This window comes from Rattus norvegicus, chromosome 12, assembly GCF_036323735.1.
Source record: "Rattus norvegicus strain BN/NHsdMcwi chromosome 12, GRCr8, whole genome shotgun sequence".
Taxonomy (NCBI): domain Eukaryota; kingdom Metazoa; phylum Chordata; class Mammalia; order Rodentia; family Muridae; genus Rattus; species Rattus norvegicus.
Window position 1 is genome coordinate 6,688,227 of NC_086030.1, and position 10,052 is coordinate 6,698,278.

The 10,052-nt window shown below is 45.1% G+C and overlaps 1 protein-coding gene across 1 annotated transcript; it reads right to left on the reverse strand.

Annotated features, from left to right (window-relative positions):
• Positions 1–775: 775 nt before the first annotated feature.
• Cd209d (CD209d molecule) lies at positions 776–7,226 on the reverse strand. Its single transcript, NM_001108849.1, has 7 exons — positions 7,102–7,226; positions 6,915–7,001; positions 6,564–6,653; positions 5,754–5,828; positions 5,138–5,289; positions 2,582–2,691; positions 776–1,051 (listed from the first exon to the last, which is right to left on the reverse strand). Exons 1-7 carry the CDS (start codon positions 7,145–7,147, stop codon positions 898–900), a joined length of 714 nt encoding a protein of 237 aa, NP_001102319.1. The 5' UTR covers positions 7,148–7,226; the 3' UTR covers positions 776–897.
• Positions 7,227–10,052: the final 2,826 nt, after the last annotated feature.

Consider the following 10,052-nt stretch of genomic DNA (forward strand, 5'->3'; position numbering starts at 1 on the left):
GGAGACTCCCTTCTCAGGACCCAGCATGGAATCTCACTGGCTAAAGGGAGTTGGGGTTTTCTTATCCCAGTGCCAAATAGTCACTGATTGACCGGAGGACTTATTTCCTGGGTGTCTCCATCTGCAGAACGGGCTCTGTCAACCAGGGAAGATTCCCTGTGGTGGTGGTGGTTACTATTGTCAACTCAACAAGATCTAAAATCACTGAAATGAATCTCTAGAAGGGAGCCTTCTAGATTTGGTTAATTGGGGGTGTGAAGACACATCCTAAATATAGGTGGCCTTATTTCATGATCTGGAGTCCCAGATGGCAGAGGCAGAAAGTGAACCGAGCACCGGCGCTTGTCTTTGTCTCTGCTCTCTCAATATAGTTGCAATATGAGCTGCCTAGGCTTCTGTGCCATGCCCTCACCTCTGTGATGAGTCTGAACCCTCAATCTGCGAGCCCAATTAACTCCCCCAAAGTTGTTTTTGACAGGTATTCTGTCACAGCCAAAAGGCTCAGGGGAGTTGGGTGGAAATTGAGCAGATGGATAGAAAATGTGCAGGGATGGGCTCACGTCCCATGGGACAAAGAGGCTGTGATAGCACAAGAAAAATGCTCTGAGTTTTCTTGCAAGGGTCCTGAATGTGTTCTGTATCTGGTAATGATATTAAGTTGCCAAGGTAGGAGACAACAAGGAGACCTGATCCACGGTAAATCTGAACCCTTTTGCACTCTGGAAGCTGAATTGGAAGGAGGCACTGGCCCAAAACCAATGAGGATGAGGACTCTGACAGAAAAATGGGTGCTTTTATTAGCATCCTAATCTCAAAAGACCAGGAGAAGGAGCATGGACACGAGTCAGGTTCATCCACTTGGCATAGTTGGGAATGGAGAGGCTGAGAAGAGGTCTTTCATTTGATGGTACATGATGAGGTTGAAACTTTCTTACAGATCCAGAAAATCCGGGTATCGCATCTGAGGTCATTCCAGCCGTCCCCAGAGAACTCTGCACAATCCTCATCACCGACATTGTTGGGCTCCCCTCTATTCCAATACTGTGCAAAGCTGCAAATCAGTTGTGACAGTTTTAATTGTCAACTCGACACAATTTAGAATCACTGGGGAATAGAGTTTCAATGAGGCATTGTCTAGATTAGCCTGGCCTGTGGATGCGTGTGAGGAATTTCAAAAGTTGGATTGATTGAGATGGGAAAACACCCAGATATGGGTGTCATCATGCCATGGACTGTTGCTTGAAATGAGTGAAGGTGTTTAGTCATCCTCATTCTCTGCTCTTGACGGTGGATGTGAGCAGCTCCTTCCCTAAAAGGTCTGTATGCTGGCTGGGTTTATGTCAACTAGGGTAACTGGAGAAAAGGGAGCCTTAATTGAGAAAGCACCTTCATATGATTGGGTTCTGGGCAAGCCTGTGGGACATTTTCTTAATCTGTGATTGATGGGGAAGGACCCAGACCACTGTGGTGTGGAACAACCCTGGGCCAGTCGTTCTAGGTTCTATAAGAGAGCAGGATGACTAAGGCACCCCTCCATGGCTTCTGCAGCTCCTGCATCCAAGTTCCTACGCTGTTTGAGTCCCTGACCTGACTTCCTTCAGTCATGGATTGCAGGTGTAGAAAGAAATGTTTATTTCTTCCTCAAATTGCTTTTGGCCATGGCATTTCATCACAGCAATAAGACAGACTGTAACCTGAACTTGTGATCCAAATAAACCGTTTCTTCCCTCAATCTGCTTTTGCCAGGATAGTTTATCCCAGCAGCAAAAAACCAAAACAAACAAAAACCAAAAAAATAAGACTCACCAAAACCAAATAAACACACAAACACAAAAAGAAAACTATAGCACCAGTTCCTAGAACCTTAATCTGCCCCACGGGCGTGCTAGAAACCGTATTTTCAGTTTTAGAAGCTCAGTGTCTTCATGCCTTCCTCAATGCAGGTTCCTTTCCTTCCTTTCCTCTCCCCTCCCCCCTTCTTTCCTCTTCCCTCCCCCCTTCTTCCCTCCCCTCTCCCCCCTCTCCCCTCCTTCCTTTTCCTTCATCATCATCTTTTTTTGAGACAACGTCTCAAACTCACTACTTAGCCAAGGATGAACTCAAATTTCTGATTCTTCTGCCATTCCCTCCCTAGTGCTGGAATTACAGGCGTGTAACACACACTTGACATACATGGTGCTGGGGACAGATCCAGGGCTTTAGGGAGCCACTCAATCAACAGTTACATTTCCAGTCTAACTAATCTTTTCCGTGGTAATAGTCCTCTTCCTCACCCAGTGGCCATGGTTAATAGTCCCCTTTCCCAGAGACCTTTATTTTGTGCTTTGTACCTACATACTTATACGAAATACTCTGTATTAAAATCAATATCCCTCAGAGGGATGCATTTTTTTGCTGATTTAATGGTGGGATTTGCTGCTATTCTGTCTGTGCATGGTTAGGAAGATCTTCCATTAGCAAAAATGGCAGCTCTTTTTCCTAAGGGGCCAGGGAGAGGGGGATGAGCCCCCAAAACAGTTCAAGTCAGAGTGCCAGAGACATGCATTCAGTGTACACAGTGTACCTTTCATTGTAGACCTACCTGGGTGACAGAGGTGAGCCATCCACCCAGTGCCACGTGGCTTCATTATGCATGTCTGAGAGACCCATCCATGTTGGTCCCCTAGTCTTAGAAGTCTGCTGCAGGAAGGTCTGGAGTGGGATACAAGGAGGAATAAAACAAGGAGAGCTTTTATGCACATGAACTTTTGCAGGAAATTCTACTAGCAATCTGATTTCCCCCTTCTGCTCTATTGTGTCATGGGCACTCATGGGTATCTAGGTGGTTTCAGTTGACTATGACTATGTATGTTCTAGGCAGATGGACTGTGGCACACAGACACACACAGCTGGCTTTCCACAACCACCCTTAGTAATGCTGCAAAGTTGTCTGTCTTGGGTGATTTGAGGACGACTGTAGGTTGACTTGTGACTAGCTTGAATTTGATGGAAGCATTTGTATCAGTTCACGATGGTTGCTAAAGATGCATACCAGCCATGTCTAGCTCCGCGTTGGGTGATGTCCTATTGATGGGGATAAACACTAAGGAAATGGGAAGAACTATACATTAAGATTGTTTTATTTTGCATGTGTGTACGTGTGCAGTGTCTGTATGTATATGTGTGTCTATATTTGGGCCATATGTGAGTATGGGGGCATGTGTAAATGGTTGTGAAGGCCAGAGGATAGCATTTGGTGTCTTTTTCAATTGCCCTCTACAAATTTTTTTCTTTTTTTTTTTTCTTTTTTCTTTTTTTCGGAGCTGGGGACCGAACCCAGGGTCTTGCACTTGGTAGGCAAGCGCTCTACCACTGAGCTAAATCCCCAACCCCTACAAATTTTTGAGATAAAATTTTCTCATTGGATCTACAGTTCAATCAGGTTGACTAGCTGCTCAGCAAGATGCAGAAATATGCTGTTTCTGCTTTCCCAGTGCAGGCATTGGGTTCGCCAGCTTCTAAAATACCTGGAAGTGCTACAAGGCTGCTCTGGGAGAAAAGTGAACAACAGTCTTCGCCAGCAGTGAACAACATGAGCTGAGTAATGACCAGTCTGGCGAGATATACCTATGCCTGCCCCATCAGTATAAATGTTATGGTGGTAACTGACCAACTGCATTCTGCTTGGGTTTAAGGGATGCTCCATAAAGGAAACACATGCCTTTTTTTTTTAAATCTGGCTAACAACCCATGATTGTGGAGCACATGGGCCCCAGGGATGAACCTACTACTGTTATTTTTTCTAATACCTCAAACTTCCCTCTAACTTCATGTCTCCATAGCTATGGATCAGTGTGGATCTCAGACCTCGTGAGAAGCTTCTTTGTGTAGTGGATGATAGCTGAAACAGAATCTCATAGCTGCTCAAAGCACAGAGAATGTGTTTGCATGGGTGCTCAGCCCTACGTGGGGGCATCTGTATCATGTTTGCCCTCAAGGCTCTGGGAGCATCATGGAAGAGAAGACAGAAGATTGTAAGAGTCAGAGGCTGGGGAGGACTGCTGAATTCATAGCCTCACAGCAGTTATGGTTGCCTTCACAACATCAAGTTTGTCACCACTGCAGCATGGGGAAGGGAGGTATCCCTCAGATACTTGGACAGTTAATGGCTTCTAGGGGAGGAAGAGTCAGTTTTTTAAAAGCTGGTTGGCCAACTAAGCTCTGGGGAGGGCTCCATGTCTATGAATCTGTGTGGGAAACATAACTGTGCTCAGTGGGATACAGAATAAGGGATGGGGGATGGATTCAGAGGGAGTTAGAGGGAGAAGTGGATGTGTGTGAATAGGACCAAAATGCACTATATGCATGCACAGAATGTCAAATAATAAAAAATATATTTTAAAATGTGGTCATGATAACTGGCCACCCCTCCCTCTCTCCCTCTCTCTCTCCCTCTCCCCGTATCCCCCCTCTCTCTCTGCTGTATGTGCATGTGTGCAGGTGTTTGCAAACTCTGAGTGCACTTGCAGAGGCCATGGGAAGATACCAGGCATCCTGCTGCATTGTTCTCTACTTACTTCTCTCGGATGAGAATTTCTTACTGGCCTTGGAGCTAGGCTGGCAGTCAGCAAACCTGAGGGATCTTCCTGTTTGCAGGCCCCATCCCCAACATGGCCTCAAGGGCACATGTGACCATGATTGTTTTTTCCCACAGATACTGAGGCTCCTAAACCAGATCTTCACGCCTTAGCAGGGAGCGCTCTAACCCACTCAGAAATCTCCCCAAACCCATAACCAGCTTTCAAAATGTGCTTTCAGACCCAAGTCCTTGTTTTCAAGGCAAGCACCTTCATGAGAGGCATTTCTCTAGTATTTAGTCTAGCAGGACATATATCTCCCAGTGAGAAGGAGTTTCATACTGCCCAGCACACAAAGACAGCAATTACGTTTTAGGCATTCTCCCCAATGCACCGGAAATGTTTAAGTCTTGTGTGCAATTCTGTGCAGAGTACTTGGGGGACCCTGCATTTCCACCCTTCTCTGCTCAAATCGAAGAAGCAGTATCTTATTCATAACTTTGTCTAGCAAATGGTCTCACTCTCAAGTGACCACAGCCAGATCTATGTTCCAGACAAGGATGGGGCTCCATTTGGCATACCTGCTCTTCATCCGTCTCTACGATGACCAATTGAGCCCCCAGTTCCTTGCAGGCAGTGATGGAGTTGTGCCAGTTTCTTTGGGACTTGGAGAAGAAGTAACAGCTTCCATTGAAGAATGTCCAATCCCTCGGACAGGGTTGACACAAGCCATCTGTTGGAGGAAGCAGATCAGATGTCTGTTCCCATTTCTCCTCAACCTTTAAGGTCTCCAGAGCCAGGGCCCTTACTCATCACAGCATTCTGGGGTGCCATTCCTCTCTGCACTTCCTTATCCTCTTCTTCACCCAGAAAAATCTAGCACATTGAGTGATTGCTGTGTGCATAGCCCCTGTGAATATTGTATGCTTACTGTTTACATAACCCATTTGAACACTGAATGTCTGTCATGTAAATGGCTACTGTGAACATTGTCTATGCTGCACACAATTTGTGTGAACACTGAGTGCCTACTGTGTGCCCAGCCCCTGTAACCACCAAGTTTTCTTCTCAGTGTTATATTGTGATCTCAATTCACAGAGAAGGAAATTGATACTCAAAGAGTCTGATGACTGAAGGAAACTGATTCCCCTCCCACGGAGACCTGAGGTCCTGAATCCCTGGTCTTTGTTCACTCACCATGGACTTCAGTCTTCAGTTGCATGAGCTCCTGGTAGATTTTGTCCTGAACTTCTGAGCTGGGTACCTTTGAGACTTAGCAGAGACAGAAAAAAAAAATCCCTGTAGTTATTAAATACATCCTTTTTGCCATAGCCTGCACTGGGCCCCTTGGGACATTGTATGTTTTCTGGAAGGTGGGTCTCACTATGTTGGCACTGATTTCTCCTACTCCTGGGCATATGTGGTCATCTTATCTCAGCTTTACAAGTAGTTACGATTTCAGGCACATGATTCCACCTCAGTGTCTAGGACAGTTTTTGCCTGATGTCTTTAAACATGTATTTGCTTTCTTCGTTTAGTCCTTTCTTATGTGTATGACTGTTTTGCCTGCATGTATGTATTTATATCCTCCATGTGTTTGTCTGTGTCTGTGGAATTCAGAAGAGGGTGTTGGGTACCCTGATACTAGGATTTTGGATGGCTGTGAGTCATGGTGTGTATGCGAGAACCAGATCTAGGTCTTCTAGAAGTAAGTCCTCTTCTAGGTAAGTCCTCTTACCTGTTGAGACAACTTTCCTGTTCTTGGTTAATACCTTAAAAGGCTAGCAAACTAGACACCCAGAGAAAGGTGACCTATCAGGAGAAATAGAGCCACAGCTCTTCTCTGCGACCCTGCCCTCCCCTTTCTGGTGTACCAGAGATGGGGATGATGTTTCTGAGAAGTTCCTAGCACCGCTGGAGGTTATGTTCCCAACTTGCATTCCTCATCACTTTCCCCGACAGGTCCTAGAGCCAGATCAGAGAACTGAGCCTTTAATTGTGCCTGACCTAGGACAAGAATGATCAGCAGAAGGCCAGCCAAGAACAGGAAGGAGAGCAGCGGTAGGACCAAGGGGTTGTGGCTCTGCTTCGTATATTCTGCAGAACAGAAGGTAATTGTATTAGAATCATAGTGCCCTTGCCTTAGCATGGACCCAGCACAGTCTTACTGCTGTCACCCTCCTCCCGAGAGCACAGGAATCTGAACGCTGAACCTCTACCTCCTATGGCTCACAATTCCATCCCCCACCCTCCATCTCCCAGAACTGAATGAGAAGTTTAGGATCTCAACTCCAGTTCCCCAGGACCCACTTCTGGGGAAGGTTGCCCATTTTTCCTCAGCCCCTCACCCAGCTGTACCTGCCAAACTTTTGATTCCAAATTTTGTTCGTAATCGAGAGCTGATAATAGAATACCTGGAACCACTCATCAAATACTCTTCATCCTCTGGAGAGACAGAGCACCAGTCAGAGCCTGGGCAGGCCCAGCCACAAGCTACTCCTCAGGCCTCCCTCACTGAGATCCAACAGTCCCAGTCTATCCTCACCTGGATTGTCCAGTTGCTGTGTGTTTGATTCCATGGACTCACTCATGGTTACTGCTATTGCTAGTGCCCGGGTCTGTGAGAGACCAGTTTTTGTTGTCCCCTTATACCCACTTTCTAGACATTCTGATAGGAGGAAAAAAAAGGAACTGAGCACAGTGCAGAAGAACAAGAGGGAGGAACCACACCCCTGACACAGCTCATCTGGTGCCAGACAACCCAGGAATCTTCAGGGAGAGGTTTGGGAAGTTTAGGGTGTGCACCAGAAAGATCTGATCTATTCATCTTGTGACCAAATTATGGGATGCCTTTATCAAAGCCAGCAGCGTATAGAGCATATTTATTTTGCTCTGTGCCTTCCACTTGTGCTGAGGATTGGAGAGCCATAACCCACATTCCCAGTTGCTCGGCCCCACTAACTCGTGCTTCTCTGCTTTGCTGGCGTATAAACTCACTGTGATTTCTGCTGACTCTGTTGTGTGGATGGACTCGACGTGCTCCTGTTAATGTGACGCCTGCTGCAGATGTGCTGATTTCACTCCTCTATGCTGTAGCATAATGATCTGCTTTCTACTTCTGCACACCCAGACTGGGGAACAGGTTCCTAGTCTCACAGCTATTTCATGGGTGCTCTGACATTTGAACACAGGCAATGTAACTCTAGAGTCCTCCTTGCAAACCAACGAGAATCAAATGGTCCCAAGGAAAATAAAAAAGCTCCCTAATGGTCAGCACGTCAGATTGAGTGGGTAGCAAAGGAACCTATGGAAGCTGGGCATTGGTTTCTTTCTTCCACTGTGTGGGAACTGGGGGTCATATTCGTGCTATTAGGATTGGCGGCAAATGCCTTTATCTACTGAGCTATCTTACTGGCCCATTTAACCTTAGTTTTGACACAGGTTGCCATTGAACCCTGAACTCATTGATTCAGTTAGATTGGCTGTCCAGTGAGCCCTGAGAACACTTCTGTTTCTGCCTCCATGGTACTTGGATTTTTGCACTGGGGTCCAAACTTGGTTCATCATGCTTGTGTGGCAAGCACTACCTACTAAACTATCTTCCCAGAGTCCTAATAGTTGCTATCGATTTGAAATGGAGATGACCTTAATAGGTAGAGCAGAGATTGACCAGGTGGTTAAGCTATGAAAAGACTTCAATATTATGGAAATATTTTAAATTTTATTGGAGTTATGTGGTATATACATGTATGAGTGTCTAGGTGGAATGACTGTCTCTTCACTGTGCCACAACAGTGATGTAATTCAGCACCAGAAAGCATGCACGTGACCCATAGTCAGTGAGTATATTTTCTGGCCTTGTATTTATTTATTTTACGGATTTAAAATAAAATTTATGTTAGCATATGTTGGCTCAGAAACATAGTTCTCACTTCAAATGGAATGAAAAATAAAATATCTATCTGGAGCCAAATGTAAGTGACAGGGTTCCAGGGGCACACATTCATGTTGTTCTAAACAAGTCCTACTGGAGAACAACCACATGAGATTTTATTAGTTCAAGTAGGTGGGCTCCAGCTGATGTAGAGAAACTTCTACAGATTTAAGATAGTATCTGGTCGGCTGGAGAGATGGCTCAGTGGTTAGAGCACTGACTGCTCTTCCAGAGGTCGTGAGTTCAAATCCCAGCAACCACATGGTGGCTCACAACCATCTGTGATGGGATCCGATGCCTTCTTCTGGTGTGTCTGACCATAGCAACAATGAATTCATAAGTAAAATAAAAAAATAATCTAAAAATGATATCTGGTGACATTTTAAGCTTTTGGGTTGATGGAAGCTGGTAGTCTTCTAAGAATTCATTTAAAACATTTTGGTGGTCATAACAATGTTAGGTCAGATCAGAGGTAGGCAACAGTGGTTTTCAGAAGGACTAAACATGGCTGTTTTGAGGGGATTGGGGTCTGTAACATTTTAACTTTCTACAGTTTCGAAGCTCAGTTACTTATTATTTGTTTTAGTTTTACTTTTTTTGCTCTAATAAAATACCTTGACAAGAAGCAACTTAGGGAGAAAGGGTTGATTTCATATTACAACTCCACAGGGAACTCACTGTGCAGTGGGCTCAATATAACTGTCATATCCATGGAGGGAGGTTAATAGAGTCAAGCCACATTACTAGTTTGTACTCAGCTCAGATTTACACTCTTCTAGAGTGCAAAACTTCCTGACTAGGGAATATGCTGCCCACAGTCAGCTGGGCTTTTCCATATCAATTACTTATGGCAATCATCCACAAACATGCCTGTCAATGAGGAGTGCAGAGGGTACCTGGAAGAGAATGGGGGACAAGAGACGGGAAGAAGGACACCAAGACAAGAGTCTGATCAAGGCGACAGTTTTATTTTTTCCCCAAGGCTGAATTTATACCATAACAGGAGTAACAGAGGGAGGGGGGATGTAAGAAACATTTACGCAGGCCAAGGACACAGTACTCGTGTGATCAGGGAATCGACTGATGTTGACAGGATGTCAGAAAGGTCACAGGTTTGTCATGGTATTAGTCAGCAGGATGTTGGTTTTTCAGAAAGGTTACAGGTCATCACATTGGGCTTCTTGACGTCAGATGTATTTCTCAGCAAGAGAACTTTATCATATCATTCATCCTGACCACCAGATTTGTATTAGTTTTCTGCAGCTGGCTGGGGATTTTCCATGAACCCAGTCATACTTAATTCTAACCATAATAATAACATCAACAGTGGAGGGCTTCAAGGGCATTGCTCCCAACACATGCCCACAGATTCTCTCCCTAGGTGACCTTAGGTTTACTAAGTCAACCATTAAACCTAACCATCAGAACCTTGTATAATCCTTAGCACAAGTATAGCTCTTTTCCCTTCTGAGTGCTCCAGTCCCCATTTTGTACAAGTTACAGATTGACAGCATTATTCCAGAGTGAAATACACATTTCCGGTATGCCTTTCACCCAGGATC